This window comes from Orcinus orca, chromosome 9 (assembly GCF_937001465.1).
Source record: "Orcinus orca chromosome 9, mOrcOrc1.1, whole genome shotgun sequence".
Taxonomy (NCBI): Eukaryota; Metazoa; Chordata; class Mammalia; order Artiodactyla; family Delphinidae; genus Orcinus; species Orcinus orca.
Window position 1 is genome coordinate 99,097,459 of NC_064567.1, and position 22,915 is coordinate 99,120,373.

The window sequence follows — 22,915 nt, forward strand, 5'->3', positions numbered from 1 at the left end:
CCACCTGGGCCCAGACAGGAGGCCGTGCACAGGACGGTCAGCGTCTCCCCCTGCCCCCGAAGGCTGCGCGAGGCTGACAGACAACAGCCCCTCTTCCGGCCCCTCTTCCAGCATGATTTTCATTCTCTCCCACCCCTGCTCATCTCTCACGACCAGGCTCTAATTTGTCGATGTGGGTGTCATGACACAGCACCTAGACCCAGACACGAGTGGCCAGCATGCTCTGCTACGTCATCGGCAGGACCACCTTCCTCTCCTCACCTGGATGGGTCTTCCCTTCGCTGCTCTCGTGCCCTGAAAGCGCCTATAAATGTGTGAGCAGTGAAAACGCTGGGGCTTTTTCCGATGAATTTAGACCAAACTAAGTATCCCGTCTGCTTAAAAAATGGATCCTTCGGATGGAATGTTTTCTGAAGTTCATCCTTATTAAGTCTCATCTTATAGAATGAACTAGGTGTAGTTCGGTGCGTGTGAAGTTGTGGTCGGTTTCCTTCTGACAGCATCCACCCACCCCTCGACCCCAGCCCCCAGCTACCTTCAAACCTCACCAGGGCCTGGTCAAGTATCTGAAACGTATATCGTCTCTCTAAAAACTCACTTCTGTGAGATCTTAATCCAAGTTAGGTGAAAGAAAGCTCTGTGGTCCCAAAGGTTTGTGAAAATGTGAAATTAATCACAGCCTAGAGAGCTGATTTATGCAGGAGTTGGCAGTCACGTGCTCTGCGGTGCTCTAAGAGGAATGAGCCTGGCGCGGCAGCGGTGTTCTCTAAACTGAATTGATGACAGACAGCATCTTTTGCATGCTAACATTTTACTACATTATTATCCCATCTAATTATTTTGGGATTCACTAGCTGGCTTATGCAGCCAGGAAGAATGCATACACTTTCCGAAGCACCTAAGTCACTCCCCGTGAGTGAGAGCCCCCTGTACCTTCCCGAGCCAGGAGCTTAGGAAGCGGTGATGAGGGAGCAGGTGACGTCTCCACGGCCTCCTGAGACTTGAGTCTAGAATCCACTCTCACCCTGTGTGGAAGGGCACCTCTGCTTTCCCAACCCCAGCAAGATTCCCCACTAGGCCACCTCTGTTTTTTTTTTTCTTTTTTTCTCTTGCGCGTGATATAATTTTATTTGTCCTCTTAGCAGTTTAGCCAGGACAATAAACCTGCGTAATGGTACCCAGGTCTCCATCAATCCTGGAAAACTTCCCAAGAGAGCCTGTGCCTTTGTGAATCAGGGAGGACATTTGTAAGTCAATAAATCCCACCTCGAAAACGCCACCAAGATTAGTTTCTGGTCAGCCACTAAGTGTTTCTGGGTAGTTTCACTTCTAACTTTTACAGAGAAAACTGTTCAATCCTTAGGTAAACAGTCACCAACCCAAGAGCAAATTTCTCTCTTTACAGCTGAAGAAACCTTTACTTTCCTTTCCCTGCAAGGACAGACACTGCAGCGCCACAGCTATTCAAGTACAGTGCCTTAGGTTTCTCTTGTGAAATAGGGAGCAGCTCCGTCGCAGACAAATCTAACAGCTGCAACGTGAACCGACTTCGGATGAAAGTGAACCTAAACAGAGTTCAACAGGCAGAGCAGTGGATTGAAATAACAAGGTGAAATTCTGAGTAATATTATATAGAGCACTGTCTTGGAAAACTTGCAGGCCCTGGAAAGTCAACTCAGGAACTTTGGAAACTCATGGCTGACCAGGGCCCGGGCACAGCTGAACTCGCCCTGTGGCGGGCACTGCCGTGGCCAGGTGTTTGTTTCTTCCTCGTGCTGGCAGAGGACTGATTTTTGGGGTCAAATAAACTTCCATCTATGCAGACACTTGTGAGCAGGCAGATCTGAATGTAGGGTTGCCAAGGAGAGAAGGGGAAAAGCTCATGAACGAGAGAGGACCGGAAATAGGAGACGCTGCTCTAGGGAGAGAAAGTCGATATAGAACCAGAATGAGACAATGTTTCAGCTTAGATTTTCGTCACGAATCTAACTTAAATTAGTCAAAATATGGCGAGAAAACCAGAGAGGTGAGCATGGGGTGCGTACTGGGGCCCGAGTGGGCACCTCACAGAGGCTACCCAGCACCGTTCTCGCTGCCGGGAGGACAGACGGCAGAGGCCCTTCTGCGGCCACAGAGAGACAACTCGCCGAAGAAAAGCCAGAATTGAGTTGTGAATCTCCCAGAGTCACAAGCCCGGTTCCGTACGGGGCAGAACTTGCCAAGGCTATGCGTCGCATCACGTAAGAAGTCACTTTTGTGGAGCTGCCAACTGACACAAGATAATCAGAATATGCTAAATACCCAGGCAGCCTCTGGTGAGCTGGGCCTCTTCACCCAGGCAGGCGTGCAGAGCTCTGGCCGCCCTGCCTGACCGGGGCAGCGGCAGCCAAGGCCTGGCTCTGACGGAGCTCACCTCCCAGTTTCAAGTTAAACAAGTAGATAAACCAGGTCTTCGCAGGTAGCAAGATGTGTTTTTAAAACATAAAGCAAGTTAAGCAAGGTAACAGAGGCTGACTGGGGTGGAGGGGGATAGCTTTGGTGATTCTCCTGCCTTAGCTCATCAGGGAAGAGACTAAGGAAGAATTTCTGGGGACAGGAGTCAGGACACGAGTAAACCTCCAGGAAAAATGCCATATTCAGCGAAAACTACTTGGGGCTAACGACCTCCTCCCCGACCCCAGCCTCTGTTCTGGGCTGAACAGCGTCCTCCCAGATCTCACGCCTACCCAGCACCCCAGAATGTAACCTTCTTTAGACATAGGGTTTTGCAGATCTAATCGGTTAAAGACCTTGAGATGAAGTCCTCCTGGATTTAGGAATGACTGGTGTCTGCTAAGAGAGAGGGTGATCTGGACTCAGGCCTAGGGCAGGAGGCCACGTGAAGACAGGGCAGAGACGGGAGGGACCTAGAGCCACCAGAGCTGGGGAGGGAGGAAGGATTCTCCCCTAGAGCCTTGGGAGGGGCACGGCCCTTCTGACACCTTGATTTGGAACTTCTGACCTCCAGAACTATGAGTAAGCTTCTGTTGTGGTAAGCCACTAAGTTTGTCGTGCTTTCTGGTGGCAGCCCTAGGAAACTAACACGGTCAGACAGAGAAATAACCAGCCTTTTCATGAGACCACAGCACGCGAGGCGCACAGGCTCTACCAGGACCACTGCCTAGCAGCGGCCACGGGACTCCTCTGCTCCGTGACCGGGGTTACGGCCGAGAGCACCACGCGATGGGCAGGCGTCCGAGAGGCACGCCCACACCGCCGCGTGCCAGAGCCTCCGGGGCTGTGGCTGAGACAGCGACCCCGACGGGCACTGGAAGAAGAGGGTTGAGGCAGCCTCCCACCGCCAGCCTCACCCTGCACCGCTGACCCCAGAGGAGCCCGTCCTGTAGCGAGCGTCTCAGGCGGCTGCAGGCTGAGCAGAGCCCAGAACACGTTGTCGTGTCTTCAGTCACCTTCTACGCCTGCTGGGGGTTGAGCGAGCGAGTTCAGAGCATCCGCAGGAGTAAATCTGCAGGACCGAGGGTGCTGCCGCCCTGGGTGAGGCGAGCAACCAGGACCTGGATGGGGCCTGGGGGACGAGGGGCGCCCTGTCCTCCCTGGTTCCTGCAGGCTCCCAACACCCGCCCCGGGGCTGAGGGCGGGGCCTGCCCACAGATTCCATTCATTCAGCGGAGTGAACGGTATACCCACTGTCAGGAGAAACAGAATTTAGCAAGTCGGGTTGCAGACAACTGATGCACTACTGGCCTGAAGAGAGGGAGATCTGAAATGGAAGAACAGTCCTTGTGAGGCCGTATGAGCAGCTAACACCTGGCTCATTGCTGTGCTCCTGGTCTCAGCCCCACCTGGCCACTGTCTGCCCCCTCAGCCCCTCCCTCGCTCCGGATCTTGCCTGTCGACAGGGGGACGCCTACGGAGCCCCATGAAGCAGCAGAAACGTCTGTTCACCTCCTGCCACCGCACGTCAGAGCCAGCACCTGTCTGTCCACCCGGCCACTGTCACCTGACAGCCTTGGCCTGGTTTGCTGGCCTTGTGATCAAGTCCTGCCTGGGTGAAAGCCACACCTCCTCCTCTGCTCCAAATTCAACAAAAAGAATGCCAGGGAAACAAGAACACTAACATCAACCGTACTGAGAGCCCCCGGTGCAGAGAAAACTGTGCAAACGTAGCTGAATAATTAGATTTTCAACGTGCAGTGGGATAGGCACTGATCTGATGCGAAGGACAACCGATTCAATTCAATCCAAACTAAAGAAGACTGCATGCCCCGTACATGCACGTGCACACACATACACACACCCTCTTGGCAAACTCTATGCTGTCCGAGGATGGAGAACGTAATGATTAATTTCTCGGGTGTCTTTATTTCCCCTTTGCCGCTGTTCTCCGGGGCTCTCCCTCAGGATCGCATCATCCCAGGAGGTGAGGCTGGGGTGGCGAAGCGACGGCAGCCACCAGCGCTGCCTCGTGGCCCTGCCTGCCCTCCCTGCAGAGCTGGGCGCCTGCTCCGAGCACGCTCCTCTGATTTACCTTTGCGATCTGCACGCACCAGTTGAGCAGGTGCTGGGAACCGATGTTGTCCTTGTGCTCGCGGACGTAGTCCAGCAGGCAGCCGAAGGGCATGAGCTGCGTGATGAGCTGCACCGTGGACGTCAGGCAGATGCCCAGGAGGCGGCACACGTGCGGATTGTCCACACTGGCCATCACGTAGGCTTCCTGGGGGGAGAGGAGGAGAGGGCGCATCAGAAGGGCTCCCCGACGTGGCTAAAGGAACAGGCAGACAGACCATTTCCGGGTACAGAAGTCGAACACGATTTTGAGTTTGGAAATGTGCGCGTGTGGAGGACAAGGGTGCCCGTGAAACGTCTAGTGCAGTGGACGTTCCCGTGGGGTCTCTTGCACGCGAGGCTGTGGAGTGGCTTCATGGGAGACGGCGTCCTCTGAGTGCACGTGCGGATTCTGCATCACAGAGAGGCCCGGGCCGCGCTCGCCATCGGCAAAGCGTTGGGTGAAAATGAGACCCGACGTCTCCAAGTTTGGGCGTTGCTGAGTCCTTACGAAGACCTCCACCTCAAAGCCAAAGATGCCGCCGCTTAAAATGGTGTCAGGGCCGGTGGGAACCCGTGCTTGGGGCCCACACCCTGGTGAAGACTTGCCCGCTGGCTCCGGAACCCCGGCCTTGGGCACCGTGGAAGGAGATGCTGAGAGCTCTGGGGGGGGGGGGGGTCGGGAGAGGGAGGGGGACCTCACCTCCCCACAGAGCACCGGGGGCAGAGGGGGGAGCCACCCCGCCCCCCCCCCGCACTGCCGGGACCACGGGAACCGCTGCCACGCACAGCAGAGAAGCCCTTTCAGTGCACCGTTTCTGGCTCTGAACCGGACGGAGGACGTTACACCTACAGCGATCGCAGACTCTGCTGGCGGCCCAGGATTCATTTCTGAAGAGGTGGTCTGTGTCGCCCCACCTCAGTCTTGGGAAGGGAAATCCATGCTGCTCTGCAGAACCCACTCCCCACAGCCCCGCCCCTGCTAATTCGGAGGCTGCCGTGGCGGGAGCCCGGCACAGACCCACAGCCATGGACTTTATCTGAACCCTTCTGCTATCCTTGGGCGGAGGAAGCGGATTTCATTTACAACCATGCACATAACTGGGCCTCGCTTTTGTCTAAGAATTAGGGAATCCTCAATTTCCACCAAGAAACTCCATCTCTTTGCCTTTAGAATCCAAGGGGGGGGTGACATTTTATACAGACACAGAAGGGACCACCTGGTCTCCAAGAGAAAGTTCAGAGGCGCCTCTCCCCACCTGACCGCTGCTGTGCTCGGGGGTGTGGGCCCTCTGTGCAGAAGGGAACACGGCCTGGGCCAGGTGAAGGCACGCCAGGGGGGATGCTGGGGCAGGCACCGCAGGAGCCAGAGGTGACAGTGGTGACAGACAGGTGGAGGGGCACGTACACACATCCCTAAACACAAACGTGATGGCCTGAACCCCTCCCCTGGCCTCACTGTTCCTGGGGAGCCCGCCAGGCCTCGCAAAGCCTCTCCTCCCACAGACCCCCGGTCCTCCTTCTTCTCTGCTCCCCAACTCTGCTCGCCCGCACCCGGGAGGGCCTTTGTCTGGAATGCCCTTCCACCTCCTCTTTCCCTGGCTGACCCCTCCTCAGAGGGCATCCCTGAGCCCCAACCTAAGTTAAACTCTCCCGGCATCTCACAGTTTCTCCCTCGGGGGAGCAGGCTCAGTACGGCCCGCGAACTTGCCAGAGACGCCAACCCTCGGGCCTCACCCGGGGCAGGTGTGCCGTGTGAGATGCACGGAGCTGGGGCTCGTTTATCACCTCACCTCCCCAACACCTGCTCCTGCTACGTCACTCCCGTGCTGCCCAACACATCTCTAGGCACAGAGCTGCCTCAGAAACACCACGGCCGAACGACACTGAAATCATACGAGACAGAGACCATGCCACGTCCACTACGGAAAGAAACCCACAGCTCTGACATCCGCTGCAGAGCCACCGTCTGTCTGGACGCTGCCCCAAGTGGAGACGCCCTGCTCTCACAGGCAGTCGGCCTTTCTCCTCGTCCGTGTTGTAAATGTGACATCACAACAGCAGAGCAGGTGTTTAATACTATGGACCTTCTGACAGCTCTTCCCCTTTGAGAAGGGCTACTGATAAAAAGTTAAAACTGGAGAAGGCCTGCAAGTGGTTTCTTCTCAAGCCGTTATTTGTCTGAAGAGGAAACTGAGGCCCAGTGAACGACGACCAGAGACCACATTTCTTATGTCAGGGCGGGGCCCACACCCGGGGCTCCCCCGACCCAGGCCCTCCCCCGCTTACCCCACGCACCGCGAGGCCTTGTTGAGTGCTCCGGCAGATGGGCTACCAGAAAGCTCCACACCTTATGACACAGAAAGAGCACGTATATAAATGTGTTTTGCATTCTCGTTCTGTTGCCTGCCCTAAATTTAAACTGGAAAGTCTATGGAAACATCAATAGGCCGTGCGATCGCCAGAAAAGCACAAATCACGTCTCTCCCCCAGTCTGGGAAACTGTACAACCATAACACCAAAGAAATCCCCTGGCTGTTCTTATTTTCTTAAGATCTGGTGGAGACTTGGAAACATGTTGTATTCATTTTAGAGGGGAGAGAAATCTGCAGATCAGAGCAGTCTGAGCAGCCCATCTGCTGCGGGCCGTGGGGAGCTGACCTGGGGCTCGGGGAGCAGAGCATGGGCGTGGGTGTCCGGCCACACAGAGCCTGGAGCCCTGCCAGGACCCCGCTCCTATTAAAATCTGGTACAGCCACAGATTTCTGCCTCCCGAAGCCCGGGCACAATGGGGATGTTGTCTGGTGGTGTGTCCTGTTCAGAGTGTGCAGGAGTTAATGTGAGCTTTGTCCTCAGCTTTGTTTTTCTTGGAATCTCAAAGGTGCACTGTGACCTACGGCAAGAACGCTTGGTATATCCCCCAGCCATCTCTGATCGGCCACCCCCGCCAGGCGTGCAGACGGGCAGGCAGAGCCCACGCTCGGAGGCTCCCAAGGCTGAGGTCAGAGTCACGTGGCAGGAGGGCCTCTGAGGCTCGGTGACCTTGAAAGTCTATTATTTTGTCCAACCGTTGAAATTTGGGGGGCCTTCCTTCTTGCCGTCTCCCTCATCTGTGAACTAGTTTACGTTAAAGATTGGGGAAAAAGGATTCCACTAGACTTTAAACTCCTTCAGGAGAGGCAGACGCTTAACTTTAAGAATATTTCTGAAAGTGTCCCATTAACTAAGCCACCACTGACCGCAGCGTGCGCCAGGGCTGGAGGGTGTGTGTGCTGGACCTCAGTGCTGGCTGGGTAGGGGAATAAGAGTACGGGTTGCTGGAGCCATTTACAAGTGCGTGTGAGTGTTTCAAAGCCCACGCTCAGGGCTTCCCTGGTGGCGCAATGGTTGAGAGTCCGCCTGCCGATGCAGGGGACGCGGGTTTGTGCCCCGGTCCGGGAGGATCCCACATGCCGCGGAGCGGCTGGGCCCGTGAGCCGTGGCCACTGAGCCTGCACGTCCGGAGCCTGTGCTCCGCAACGGGAGAGGCCACAACAGTGAGAGGCCCGTGCACTGAAGCCCACGCTCAGCCCCCTGGGCTGCCTGTCACAGAATTAACTTGCCTTTTAACTCACTGTTGAAACTGTCCCTCAAATCACTGGCGGCTGCTTCAGCTTTCCCTTCCCTCAGGGGCTCCCCACGGCTGCGCCCACCCTGCGAGGACAGGCTCCCTGTGTATGTGGGGCAGAGGGAGCTTCGGGAAAAGCAGGCGGAGGGCCTCGGGCTGCCATCCCTCTGGTTACAGCCACAGGACAGGTGTTAGAGCAGGAAGAAGAAACCGGGGTGGGTGGGGGGACGCAGGGAGAGAAGGAGAGCAGGACAGAGACAGCGCAAGAGGCGAAATGGGACTTCACACTTTTTTTTTTTTACCTTGTCAGTCTTTCCTTTCTCTATCTTCTACCCCAACTCTGGCCCACGAATGCAGATTTCCTCCAGTTTTAGGGGTCCTGGAGGGCCCTTCTCAGTGAAGCTACTTCCTTCCCAAAGTATAGCTACTGTCTTCAAAATCGCCCTTACTCTGCGTAGTGAATATTGTTAGAATTCACATCTCAACACCGTTTTGTGAAAGTTATTAGAATGTCTTAAATGAGTAACAAATGAATTAAGGAAGCCAATTCTGCAAAAAGATTTTCTTTTTAACAGTGTAGGAGAAGGAGCTAGAGGCTGAAAGTGAAGAGACTTCACAAATCACTTGTTTGCTGTACTTGTGGTTATGGAAACAGGAGTCGACGTTACGTTAACAGACTGTACGTTAATTTGTAAACTGTGAAAATGAAAGATAACTCTGCCTGGTAAGCTATCATCAGTGTGTGAGACCTTCTGTTGCACTGTGTTAATACATCATCCTTCATGGAGAAGATACTGGGGTGGGACTTTCCTGCTGCGATGAAAGGAGAGGAGGCTGCCTGGAGAAAATGGGGTTGGAGAGAGTGCGCTCCTGGGAAGCTCACTGTCTGAACGCTTTTTTAAAAAGGCCCATGTTTACTTTGCTTACTGTATATTCTGTGGGTTAGAAACAAGAGTGGGGAAATGTTATATTTGACCTTTGTCCTTCGTGGCTGTAACACGAACTAAGTTCTCTAGATTTTTGACTCAGTAAAGGCAGTCGTTTTCCTTTTCATTGACTGTTTCCCTAATTCACCGCTGAGCCCCTCCAGCTCCTCTTTCACTGGCTCTGCTTTGGGACAAGAGCAAGAGAAACCCACATCCACCACGGCAAGCGGAGGCCAGCGCCGTTAGCCCGGGACCCCAAGGGTGTGTCCACCGGAGCTTCCTGAGCTTCTACCTGCAGAGGGTTCTGCCCAGCTCCAGGCTGGCCCCTCCTGCATCCAGCCTCTTTCTAAGACTGTGCAGCCCCCTCACTGGCTAGTGAGGGTCCGGGGAAGGTGGAAAAAGTTCAAGAGAATCGCAAGTAAACACATGTAACAATAATCTTGTGGAGTATTTCAAAGAGTCCATAAAGTAGCAATCAGCAGTCGCTGGAAATAACCTTTAAATTACTTTGAGAGAAAGTACAGAAGGGGAGCAAGAGATTATAGAGTTCATAGAGCATCACAGTGTTAATCCTAGGCACCTTTACAAAGCCATTTCAAAGATGAGCTAGCTGGTGGAAGAAAACGAACATGCATTTCAGAGTCAGAAGTAACCACGTGCTGGAATCCTACCCCCAGCCACGTGACCCTGAGCATCAGGCTGCTTCATGCCTCCGTTTCTTCACTGAAAGCTTGGCGAGCACAACACCTAGAGCAGCACAGGCCCGCCAGCGGCAGTCACTGAGACAGCAGGGGTAAAGCCATGAGCACGGGGACGGCCCCCGGTGGATGCCCAGGGACCGCAGGCTTCCGTACTTTCGGGGGCCGATAAGAGAATGGAAGAGTGAGTCTTCCCTACGAGAGAGAATTATACCAACTATAGCCAGAAGGAAAAAAGCCAGGAAAAGCGACCATTTAGAATGCGGTGATGACAGAGTCTAAAACAGAGCAATGTGCTGCCAACCACGAAGAAAGGTGGCTTCTGGCTTCCAGGCCTGCAGAGAGCTAGAGAATAAAGCAGAAACTCACATCAAGAATCTCCTTGTTGGCTTTTGGAGATGTGGCTTCTCTTAATTCCTTGATAGCCACAGGAATTTTAACCTTCTCGCCTTCTGGGATCCAGAGTCCCTGTGACGAAGAGAGGTGAAGACATTGGCTGGCAAGCGTCATACACGTAACAGGCGGCTCCTAGGCTGGCTGGGCATTAGTGACCCCACCTCAAAGGGCGAGGGGCTCGAGCACGGCTCTGCACCCAAGGCCACCGGTGCTGGGAGTCACGACAGCTCAGCAGCTCTTTAGCTATCACATTCCAGAAACCAGAGTAGTTAGACAAAACCCCTAAGCTCGTGCCAGTTACACAGTCAGTGTGAGTCATTTTGTCCAGAATTCTGAGATTCCGGGTCTAGGCCTAACTGCAATCAGACTATGCAATGGGGATGTAGGAGAGAGAAATGAAGAGGAAGCTGTTCTGAGCTGGGCTTTATTCAGATGCTGCTGTGCCGTGACAGGCAACCCTCTCTCAGACGGACTTGTGCCACCCACCCCTCGGAAAGCTCACACTGAACTCCTGAAAATGTCTGTGCCTGTGTACAGATCTCACCGCACCAGTTACTTGTCACTGGGATTATAAAAGATTTCCTCTAGACAACTTGAGAAAAACACTGGCACTCCCTAAACCCTCAGTGACACAAAGAGCATGTGACCACGATAAAGACCGCCGCGGAAGGCGCCCAGGACCCTCGGGGGGCTCACCTTGTACACCGTGCCGAATGCTCCGGAGCCCAGCACCTTGACCTTTTTTAATTCCGTCTCCTTTAAGATCCTCAAGAGAGCTTGGTTGGGAGCTTCTCCGCTGGGCGTCAGAGGCTCGACAAGCTGTGACAGACAAGAGGAAGAGACGATGCCTGCCGGGCCGGGGAGAGGGGTGGCAGGTCCAGACACCAGGGGACAGAACTCGCGGTTCTCCCTCTGGAGACAGGTACGCCTGTTCTAAGGCACTTGGTGAGACGCTCGGAAGGAACAAGGACTGACCCCTCCCCCCCTCAAAAAAAGGCATCCTTGAACAGAACAGCTCCTTTGCAATAGTGCAATTTCTATTTCTGTGTCCGGGCCGAGAACACTTGGGGAAGGACAGTGTTCTGTGGTGGTCACTCTGCTAACCGGTCGGGCCCCTCACAGCCGTTTTGCTGTAGCTGCGGTGGGTCCCTCTTCCCAGGGCCTCTGGCTTCTGACACGTTGTCGGACACGGATGCCGGTTGAGAAACCACGGACAACACGGTCACAAATGTGGCTCCAAAAGGAGCAGCCGCTGGTGTGAACAATGGCATTTTCCAAAGTAACACCTCGTGAGCTCACAATTCTGCGCGCCAGCCTTCCCCTTGGCCGGCCCGAGCGCCCGCCCCACGTGGGCAGCGGGCGCCCCGGCTTGGTAACCGGCCGTGGGACTTACCCTAGACACAGCTGCATTCCCCTGGATACAAGTACTAACATGTGCATGTAGTTGCTTATAACTGGACATTCAGAGATTCTTCCGACTTTTTCCTCGCGATAAAAAGAGCACAGTAATACATCTTCAAGACGCAAGCCTCGGGCTGCCGCGCCTCCCCGCCCCCTCGCGCGCGGCGCTCACCTCGCGCTCCTGCAGCAGCCGGCGCAGCGTGCGCTTGCGGACGATGCGGCGCCTGCGCAGAAAGAGGCCGACCCCCAGGGCCAGCACCAGGGCCAGCAGCAGGGCGCCCACCATCCCGGTGGCGATGGACGGAATCCTGGGCCTGGAACGAGGTGGACACGCAAAGGGGTGAGGTTTGTTACCTTCTTGGCATTTCACATATTTCCCGTACGTTCTAATAGCATGACGTCATTTAGGGCTAGCTCAGAAAGTGGAATACGGCGCAGCTCGTAAAGGAGAAAGGAGGGCGGACTTCGAGCCCCAGGGCAGGGTTTCCAACTTCCTTCAGTATAGGAGCCTGCTTTGTCGCATGTTTTACACTGAGGTATCATTTGGACTTCTCCCTACAGGATCATACTTTTCATCTGTTGATTAAGAAAACACATCATTTAAAAAGTAACTCAGAGTTCAGTCATGCTTTTCATATGAATCTGTGTGGCTCCCCGGAGTGTCTCCACGCGTTTGAGGCACGCCCTCCGTGACACTTGCGATGTCTGCTGGCCAGGCTGGAAGGAGGGACCCTTTCAAACCTGTGGAGACTTCCCGAGGGGTCCGGGGCTTTCAAGATGGGACCAGAGCCGTAGGAAGTGCTGTAGCATGAGTGTGAAGGGGGTGAGGAAGTGACAGGATTTCCACACGGACAGCAGAGCTGTCAGGGATGAGTGATGTCATCCTGCAGCCACCCCTCCCCCCATAGAGCTCGGGTCAACAAACACCCAAAACTCAGGTTCTAAAGCTCACGGGGAAAGAACCGTCTGAATTAGTAGATTCTGAATTTAGAATCTTCATAAAGCTTTTATTCTCCAGCACCTGTGCCATCTAAGCTTCTGGCAAACTTCATATTTTCAGGTAGAAATGTTAATGAATATCAAAGATTAATCAGTAGCACCGTTTGCACCTAAAAAAATGTGCCAGTGTTCTTACAGATTTCTCATAAGTGGGTCAAATGTACTTCACGTAAATGGTATTGATGACACTTTCTTCTTAGCAAGTGCAAAAGTCATCTCCTGAGTTATACCATCTTCCCAATTAATGCAGTTTGAATTAATGGGTTTTTACCATTTTGAAGGGGACACTGAAAGATATAAGGAATAATTTGTACAGAGTATGTGTTCCATGGGAAGTAGGGGGAGTGAAAAGAGAAGAAAAGAATTAAAAGGGTAAAAATATAACAAAGAATGGTCGTTGACCGGTTTCAGGGTGGGGATGTGACGGAAAACCTCATTACTAAGACGCTGATTGAAGCACGAAGAGAGGACGAAGCCTGCTGGTGTCCTCGTGGCTCAAGTGAAGAGGGGCGTAAAAGGAAATCTTTATCTTTGAGAAACTGCCCTATTTGTCTTTCATGTCTCACTTGATAGCAGGAGGGATCAGTTATCTTGGCTAATTCTTCGGCAAGAGACTGAGCTGACTGGCATTGAGGAAGGTTGTTGAGGGGAGGAATTCTGTAAACATTACTGGAGATGGCAGAGGTTCCTGGACGTTTGGCTGCTGTTTGGGGATAACTGGTCAGTGTCTTGTGTATAATTCTGATTCTTCGATAGACATTATTAATTGGTAGTATCACTCTTTCCTGATGAGTCTGAACAGGAAGTCCCAATTCTGCTTTTCTCTGTGCAGCATTTCAGGCAATGACGGCAAAGTGATCACAACTGAAATGCTGAAGGAAGTCCTGTGTTTAGGAAAGGAAGTAAGGGGAGAAAGTCTCCCAAGGTGGAGCTCTGTCATTGAACAGACGGGTCATTCAAACACAGGTCTGTGGTAGGGCCAACTAGGTCAGCAAGGAAAGAGGAGGGAAGCTGGAAGAGGAGAAGGACCCAACAACCCTGGTGACCTAGGGAGCAGGGCTGCGTGTAGAAGCGCTGGGCCGTGAGGCTGGGTCCGCGTGGAGGGGCCCAGCACTCCCGTCCTGCCCTCCCCCCCGGCCCCAAAGCACAGCCAGCAGCGTGGGCAGGGTGAGCTCTGCTAGGAATGCCCAGGCTGGCCCAGGGTGAAGTGAGAACCAGCCAAGGCAGAGGGCCGTCGGAAAAGAGGGAAAGCACTACCCTCGCCCATAGCGCTCTTGGTCATTTCTGATCAGGTTATCGCATACGGTGTCACACTTACCCACTCACTGCACAGCCTTCAGAACCGGGCCCAGCACAGCTGTAGGAATTGAAAGAGAAACACACATTTCGATCATTTTACTTCTTTAGAAACCTATGGGGTTTCTAGCAAGAAGCTATGGACAAGGGAGACGCTCATAGGGAGAGCTCAGCCAGTTTACATTTGAAGAGCTGATGGACAAGGGTAGTGACTGGACAAGTGCCCTAAGAGGGAACCACCTGAGTGTCAAAGGATTAAGGGGTCCTTGGGAAAGCTGGTGGTACCCTGCATAATTCTGCAGAAATGATTGTCAAATATCAAGCAAAAGAGGCCATATCATGCTATCGTTTAATTTTGTCAGAAAAATTATTCCTTGTCTCCCACTTGATTTATTATTTTTTGTTACATGTAATTAAAATAGGCAAAATTTCGTGTCATTTCGTTTAATTTATTGGCATAAAATTTCAAAGAAACCATCCCCTGACGACTTACTATAAAATGTGGTTCCGTTTAAAAGTGGATTTGCGGACTTCCCTGGTGGTGCAGTGGTTTAGAATCCACCTGCCAATGCAGGGTACACGGGTTCGAGCCCCGGTTCGGGAAGATCCCACATGCCGTGGAGCAACTAAGCCCGTGTGCCACAACTACTGAGCCTGCGCTCTAGAGCCCACGAGCCACAACTACTGAAGGCTGCACGCCTAGAGCCCGTGCTCCGCAACAAGAGAAGCCACCGCAATGAGAAGCCCATGCACGGCAACGAAGAGTAGCCCCCGCTCACCGCAACTAGAGAAAGTCTGCACACAGCAACGAAGACCCAACGCAGCCAAAATAAAAAAAAATAAAATAAAATAAATAAAAGTGGATTTGCTTCAAGTTTGCTGACCCATTCCCTGGGGTAAGCAGACTTGCCCTGTGGCAAGGGCACGGCTTCTGGAAGCAAGCATGCACCTGTAACATGGGCTTTCTCACTGCTGGCTGATGAGTCGTGGTGACCCCAGAGCCTTTCTAAGTGTTTCTTTAACAATACAAATGGGGAAAGCAGCGCGTTCGCTCTTAGTCATCGTTGAGACTATGTGTTTGATGATGCTGTGCACATCGCGGATACACAATAAAAGAAATGTTTTCTTATTTCCCCTCACCTCATCAATATTTCTCCATATTTAAAAAATTAAATCCATTTTTAGTACGTAATTCCTTTGGGAGAAGATAGAGATAGTAATAACAAGATTACAGAAAACTATATATTTTTCTACCAATGCTATATGCTCACAGACACACACACATATAGAAACACATTTATTTCCCAAAGATAGAAAAAACAGGAAAAATGTATTTATTTTATATAGGTAGTATAATTCTGTTTTAGAGAATCTGCTCTGAAATTGCTTATTTTGGGGAATATGAAAAAAATAGACTAAGTGAAAAACTAGCAAATTACAGTTTATACTATGTTTTGTAGAGTTTGCAGAGTGGTCCGTATAACCAGCGTGCTGGTATACCCAAAGGGAAAAAGTATGAAAAATCTTGAAATTCCTACCAAGGAGGTATTTGGTAAAGTTCAGAACTCATTCTGGATTTAAAAAAAAGAGTTTAAAAGTAGGAATAGATAACTGTTTCTTTAATAAGATAATAAGAATCTCACACTAATAGCAAATATTCTTAATGGTGACTTTTTACAGCCATTTCCACCACCATCAGATATAAAATTCTCATGTCCACTACCATTGTATCTGATATTATTCTAGAAATTCTGGCCCTTGTAATATGATTTGAAACTTTTGGAAAAGAGATACAGATACCATTACTGGAGACGATATAATTGTTTTCCTGGAAAATTCAAGACCATGAACTAAAACGCTAATTTCAAAGGAAGTTCAGTAGAGACCACCAATACGAGATGAATATACACCTCCTCCAAAAAAAATCAAAGGCTATCTTATATATTAGATATAATAAATAATAGATATAATAAATGAGAAGATATACTAGAAAACAAGGCCCACTTCACAGTAGCAAAAATAAATATAAAATGTTTAGGCAGAACATGAAAGAACACAACTAAAACTTTACTGAAATATAAAAAAGAATATCTGAATGTATGAAGAAATTATCATTTCCTGACTGGGAGTACAAAATATTGTAAAAATGTTAGCCCTACTCAAATTAATTAATTGGCTTTCGTGGGGTTTGTGTGTGTGTGTGTGTGTGTGTGTGTGTGTGTGTGTGTGTGTTAAACTTGGTAAAATATTCCAGATCACTTGCAACACACCAATGGCTTAGACTAAGATTAGAGGGAGAAGACAGTCACATGCAAACCACACAGGAAATGCCCAGGCTTCCTACATGTTAGCTGGGGAGTCAGCTGCCTGGGACTGAAACTCTTGGACCACAGGGTCATGGAATGATGGAGCCCTTCCATTTACCCTCATGATGGCTGAAACTCAAGAAGGAAGGTGAAACGACGGAAGTTGACCAGGGTACCAGTCATTCCCAAATCACTTGTCTCCAGGCCCAGGCTCTTCCATATAAATGCAGTTAAAATAGTTTTTTTGTAAAAACTTAGGACATACTCGGAAAATTTTCAAGACTCCTGATGTTTAGAAGTCTAATTGGAAGGTTCTGCACCCCTTCAGAACACTAACCATCACTGTCACGGTCATAATTACCACCGTCGCTACCAGCAGGACTGGCACCGTTACCTCCTTCACCAGCATTATAACCGCCACCATCGTTACTGCCACCTCGTCACCAGCTCCGCACCGCCATCTGTGCAATCGCTGATTGAGTGCTCGTGTGGTCCACGCACTATTCTAAGTACAGTACACGTATTAACTCAAGATCTCAAAAATCCTGTGAGCGATGCAGTCTTATTATCCTAATTTACAGGTGAGGAAAGTGAAGCACAGAGAGGTTAAGACACTTCCCCAAGTCCACACAGCTAGTAAGAGATGGCTCCAGAGAAGAGTAACGGTGCCAAATAAAGTTGAGGATTATGAGAGATAGAAGGGAATGTGAAATATATGGGACAACTTCTCCTTCTGATTTCTAGTAGTCCAATTTCATTGTCAAATTTATCATGTTAGTAAATAAGATATATACGTTCTGAGTGCTTCTACTAATTACAGTCAAAAGTTTTAATTTCCCTATTAACAGCTTAGCAATCAACTAGCTAAAAGAAAAAGCACCTTTAGGCAACATTCCAGGCAATGTTATCTTCTATTAATTGTAAACCAATAAAAGATTCCCACAGGAATCCCAGTCATCTGGAAAGATATTTTTATATATATATATATATATATGTGTGTGTATATATATATATATATATATATACACATATACATATATATATATATATATATATATATAGGCACCTTTGGGGATGGGGCAGGACCTCTGCTCTCGTTCCCCCCGTCCCTTATTCTTCTTGTTGGGACATGCTGGCACCGCAGAACAGGGCCCTGGCACAAGACACACCTGGAGAGGCTGAGAGGCTCTCCCGCCAGCACCATGATCTGCCCACGAGCGTATCATTGCTGCTGCCGTGGCCGTGGGTCCAGCACACCTGGAGGAACTGACTCAGATACAAACCTCTGTACTTGACTGACTGGAAAGTCCGGAGACATTTTCAATCTACAAATTTGCAAGATGGGAAGCACCGTGTTCTGCCTTTTCCTTTGCAGACCCAGAGCTTCCTGCACTCACCCGTAGGTGCAGCTGGGGTGGCACAGGTGACACACGTGATTGGCATCTGCAAACTTCCAGATCAGGGTGCTGTTTTCTCCTGTGACTCCAGCAGGGCAGGTCTTGACGCAGTGAGGGCCGTCGATGTTGTGGGCACACTTTACACAGCTGCCTGGTCCCTGCACCAAGGTGGAAAAACCGTTTCATAAATCAAACATTTACTTATGTCTCTCTCTTTTTCAGAATGAAGTAACTTTTTTTTTTTTTTTTTGTGGTACGCGGGCCTCTCACTGTCGCGGCCTCTCCCGTTGCGGAACATAGGCTCCGGGCGCGCAGGCTCAGTGGCCATGGCTCACGGGCCTAGCCGCTCCGCGGCATGTGGGATCTTCCCGGACCGGGGCACGAACCCATGTCCCCTGCATCGGCAGGCGGACTGTCAACCACTGTGCCACCAGGGAACCCCCAGAATGAAGTAACTTTTTACTTAAAATGCTTATCATGAAAAAAAATCAAACGACGTGGAAGTTCTTAAAGTGGACAAGCTCTTCTGTGACTGTGCTTGCCTGATGTGACCACTGTTAACAGCTGAGAATAAAGTCTTCTTGACTTTAAATGTGTACTTTATATACATACATACATACATATATATATATATATATATATATATATAAAACATGAGAGAAACTGTACTATGTGCTTTATTACATTTTACTCGATACACTGTGGGCATCTTTCCTCGTCAAAGCATTCTTGATTGGCCTACATGTATATTTATATCCTTATCAGTCAGATGGACTTCCTTGTGAATCGTGTTTGGAGTTGAGGGGGCCTCTGTGGGAAGCTGGACTCACCAAGGCCAAGCTGAGAAAAGCCACACCTACATCTCTCCAGTGTTGAGAAGGTGGCACATGGAAGTGCAGTGATGGCTGCATAATTAACTGTGCAACATGCTAAATTGGATTCTGTTGGTCCAATGCGAGTGCGTCGGTAAAACCCACAGAAATGAATGCACTGGGGCTGTTTGGGTTGTGTCCGCACACTTCACAAAGGGCTGAAATAACGTGGGTAGGGGAGGGTCTGCCTGCTGGCTCAGTGCTCTCATGTCTCAAAGACTGAGTATTCCCAGAGCCAGAACAATCAGATGACTAAGTCAGTCAACATCACCCGTTATTTTATTTCACTGATGAAAATTTAACCGAACACCAACCTAAAAACCAGTGGTTTCCTTTGTAACCAGCCATTTTGGCAGCCTGTACCTCAAAACTGAGCCTTACCGTCTTTTGTCTGATTTAAAGAACTTCTGAGAAATGTTTTCCGTTACTAGATTTAGATATGGCTGTTGAAATTCAAATCCAAACAGAGCTCCTCATATAAATAAACTGAGAATTAACAACATGGGCACACGGGTGTGAGAGGGACCTGCATTCTCACACTCTCTAAAAGATTATTACTGAACATGTAGATGTGAAACTGAATTTTGAAAACCTTTCCTTTGTGATTAAAAAATACTCTTCAGGGCTTCCCTGGTGGCACAGTGGTTGAGAGTCCGCCTGCCGATGCAGGGGACACGGGTTCGCGCCCTGGTCCGGGAAGATCCCACATGCCGCGGAGCGGCTGGGCCCGTGAGCCATGGCCGCTGAGCCTGCGCGTCCGGAGCCTGTGCTCCGCGACGGGAGGGGCCACAACAGTGAGAGGCCCGCATACCGCAAAAAAAAAAAAACAAAAAAACAAAAAAACTCTTCAAATAACGATAAACTCATGTTAAATAAGAATTTGGTGATGTTTGATTAAGACAATAAAGCAATGAAGACAGATGTCAGGAACACTGAAGGCTGCCTGTGGGTGTGCCCCGTCCGCAGGGCACCCTGATCTGTGGTGTGAGGACGGGCATCACCACGTGCATCTGGGGTTGGACAGAGAAGGGGAATGCCCGTGCCGGCAGGGTATGTGCTGACGTCCCCTCAGTCACAGCCCCCGACGGCTGTGAGATGTGGACGGGGGGTGCACTGGATGCGCGTCCCAGCAGGCACGGGGTGACGGGGGTGAGGGTCATCCTTGCGGGCTATGGCTGACGTGTGGGGTGACATTAAACATGCTCCTTACGTGTCCCGTGCAGGTCACGTTCATGGCCTGGGGCAGGCATTCCGGATGGCACTGCACGCACTCGGAGTTTTCAACGAACTCCCTGGGCTCTCTGACGGGAGAAGACGGGAAACTGGTCAGTGCCGTCCCTGGACACCCTGCTGCAGGATGCTGTCTGGGTTCACCTGTCTGAGAGCTCAGATGACACAAATCACCTCTCTTAGAAAGTCAAAACAGTTTTAGGTAAAAGTCGAATGGCCGGGAATCTAGGACTATACTGTAATGTAATAAACTGATTCTTGTCAGCGGAATCTTTGGTCATCTTCTCCTGGAACAAAAACATCAGCTTCCGTTATAATCAAAACATCTTCCCTACATTTTTTCTCCAGGCGCAGTTTTTCAATATTAGATAAGCAAGGCAACACATGGGAAAAAAAGAGAAGAAAACAGTCCTTAAGATATCAGTCCTTAAGATTTAAGATACCCCCTCCAATATCAGATTCATGGATATTTAAATTAAGCTGCAAAGAAATGGTATCTAGACTAATGCCTGGGAAAAGGAAAGACAGCTATTAAACGTTTCCTCAGTGGTTGTTCCTAAAAACAGCAAGGAGGGAACACAGGCGTGAAAAATTTTGCTTGTACTGTTTTAACCATTCCTCAAACTTAGATTAACGTTAAGCGACAAGCTGATGTTTGATTGAAAAGACACTGTAGTTGTGGCAGGTGTTAAGACGACTGGTAATTAACTAGGCAGTGAACAGGAGTGTTTACACCCAAAGACGTGGTCCGTGAGTCCTCTCAGGCAGACGGCATCAATTAAACCAAATACGCCGTGGGACGTTTTCCATGTGCTTCTTCTCTGGGTTACCACACCTACTGCAGGAGCCAGCCTCGCAAGTGGAACAGGTGCTGCTGGGCACTGGGGTTCTCTAATGGGCAGACCCGGGCGCCACCGCCGTGGCTATTTTAATCACCTTGTCGCTTCAAAGAGACGTCAGCACTGAAGACATGAGAGCTTAGTGTCTGTTTGCAGCTGTAAGGACTGCACCAATATTTCTTACTTGTTGAAACAATACTATCAATTATGCACATTACTGTTAGGCTAATGAGCCTATCAGCTAAAGATTCTTACAGAATTGAACTTGGTCTTCTCATCCTGCTTCCGAATATTTCTGATCTGAGCTGTAGCCCAAGCCCTGATAGTGAAACAGAAAGGAAGATTTCCTAGAGCCATCTGTAACTCCTACGCTCTTCTCTATCATGAAATTTCTCTTTTTCTTTAAATTAAAAAAAAAAAATTGCCTCTGCCAGTCTCTATCCTTCCATTTTACTTTCCTATTAATTTATTTTAGTCATTATTTGTGGTCATTCAAAGCCTTACTCAATATCAAAATTCCTATAGAATCAACAGACTGTACTTTTTATTGATTGCAGTAAATTCAACAAATGTTATACAACTGTTTATTTCTTTGTCCATGGGTATATTTGAAGTTATTTGCACTGTTCAGTGTGTCTTGAACATAAACAAAAATTAACCAGGAGCTGTGTTTTGACACAGCAGGAATGCTGTGCTACAGTGGCCATGATCTTGGCCATCTGAACCACGGGAAGACTGTTCTGTTTGTCTTGGGAACATTGTGCAGCTAGGAAAAATATATTTCCAGATAGAGAGAGACTCTATAAATTGGATTGGATTAAGTCATGAAAAAAGTTTGTTCACTTCCCTTTGTGATTAACAGTTGTCAACAAACAAAAACAAAGGAAAAGGAAAAGAATCTGACTGATTAACCATAAACCTATAAAACAATCTTAAGTCTTATTTTTTTAAAATCAAAACATAGGGATTAAAAAACAAAGCCTCTTACCCTTTTAGAATGTTGCACTTCTCCACACACTCCCTGCCACGGCTGAAGTTTCGGCAGGACATGCAGTCTTCGGGTTTCGGGCCCCAGCAGCCCTCTGACGAACACAGCGGGTTACAGACGTGGCCCATGGCCTCTGCGAAGACAGGGTGAGCCACACGGGTCAGCCGAGGAAAGTGGCCAAGGGCCCTGTGGGTGAGGTGCCCAAACACATGCTGGGCCCCCTGGGAGAAGCAGTGATGCAAGCACAAAAGGGCTTCCGGAGGCCCACTGCAAGTCCCCTTTGCCCTGCTGGGGGCTGAGTGTACCTGGATGAAACACTCAGAGCTGCCAGAACAGCCCGGGAAGCGTGTGGCTCCTTGCCGTGTGCAAGGCACACAGAATCTCACCAATTCTCTCAACTGCACTACGGTGTGGGAATCATTATTACCTCCATTTCATGGATGAAGAAGCCAAAGCCCAAAGATTTACGTAAACTGATGAAGGTCTCAAAGCCAGGAAGGGCTCGAGCCAGGATGTGAACTCAGGTCTGCTTCTGCCGCTGGCCGGGGTCTCACAGCACAGGCTATGCCGGTGCAGGCCCCGCTTCAAAAGCTGACTATGGCTCAGAACTCAGAACTGGAAATGCCTGTGTGAAACAGTCATCCCATTCCGGTGTGTGTGTGTGTGAGTGTGTGTGTGTGTGTGTGTGTGTGCACGTGCACGTGTGTGTCTAGCTACAGTCACTGGGGATGAAATGAGCAGGGAGGAACACACAGCTAAAATGCAATATAACTGGGGGAAGAGGGGTGGGTCGGGATGGTGGGATGAACTGCCATGTATACACTAATACGTATAAAATAGATAACTAATAAGAACCTGCTGTATAATAAATAAAATTAAATTTAAAAAATGCAATATCATTAATACTAAATTTAGTTCTGTAAATTCCCAATAATTGATAGCCTAGACTTCAAGGCAAGTTCATCCTATGAAATGAGAATGATCTAGAAACAATTCTGATGAACTCCACAATTAAGAATATACAGATTTCTTTTAATTTGCTTCTTCACGAATGTAAAAAGTAATTTTAAGGTTTGGGAATGGTTCTTCAATATTCTAAATCAAAATAAATGACCCGCTGGAACCATCTCCACAATGGACCAAAGTGGTGACTCACTGCACTCTTTTTCACTCCTGTTGTTGGTAATTTTGGTTTTCTGACTTGAGGTCCCAAAGAGTTTTTTCCAGTTTATTGTATCTGCGTAGCACAACTTTCGGTTTCCTGAAATGATCACATCTCCATCACTTATCTCCTTGAGGGAGCGTAATCCCAAGGACGTTATATCCAGGCCAACAACCGCCAGAGAAAACTGACCACTAAGTTGGAGAGAAGAAAAACAATGTCGTGAAAAATTATGAAAACACAGCATCGCTAA

At 49.7% G+C, this 22,915-nt stretch overlaps 1 protein-coding gene across 4 annotated transcripts in view; it reads right to left on the reverse strand.

The window, feature by feature from the left end:
* Positions 1-22,915, reverse strand: part of EGFR (epidermal growth factor receptor) — a 192,954-nt gene that overhangs the window by 20,720 nt on the left and 149,319 nt on the right. For 3 of the 4 annotated variants that reach the window (XM_033411328.2, XM_004283008.3, XM_033411327.2), the window contains exons 12-20: positions 22,657-22,856; positions 21,501-21,633; positions 19,654-19,744; positions 17,572-17,729; positions 13,891-13,929; positions 11,746-11,887; positions 10,869-10,991; positions 10,146-10,244; positions 4,529-4,714 (exon numbers count right to left, since the gene is read on the reverse strand). In XM_033411328.2, coding sequence (XP_033267219.1) covers positions 4,529-4,714; positions 10,146-10,244; positions 10,869-10,991; positions 11,746-11,887; positions 13,891-13,929; positions 17,572-17,729; positions 19,654-19,744; positions 21,501-21,633; positions 22,657-22,856 — 1,171 coding nt within the window. Of the gene's footprint in view, positions 1-4,528; positions 4,715-10,145; positions 10,245-10,868; positions 10,992-11,565; positions 11,888-13,890; positions 13,930-17,571; positions 17,730-19,653; positions 19,745-21,500; positions 21,634-22,656; positions 22,857-22,915 lie in introns of those variants that run through there. The other variant, XR_007479257.1, reaches the window with a different exon arrangement.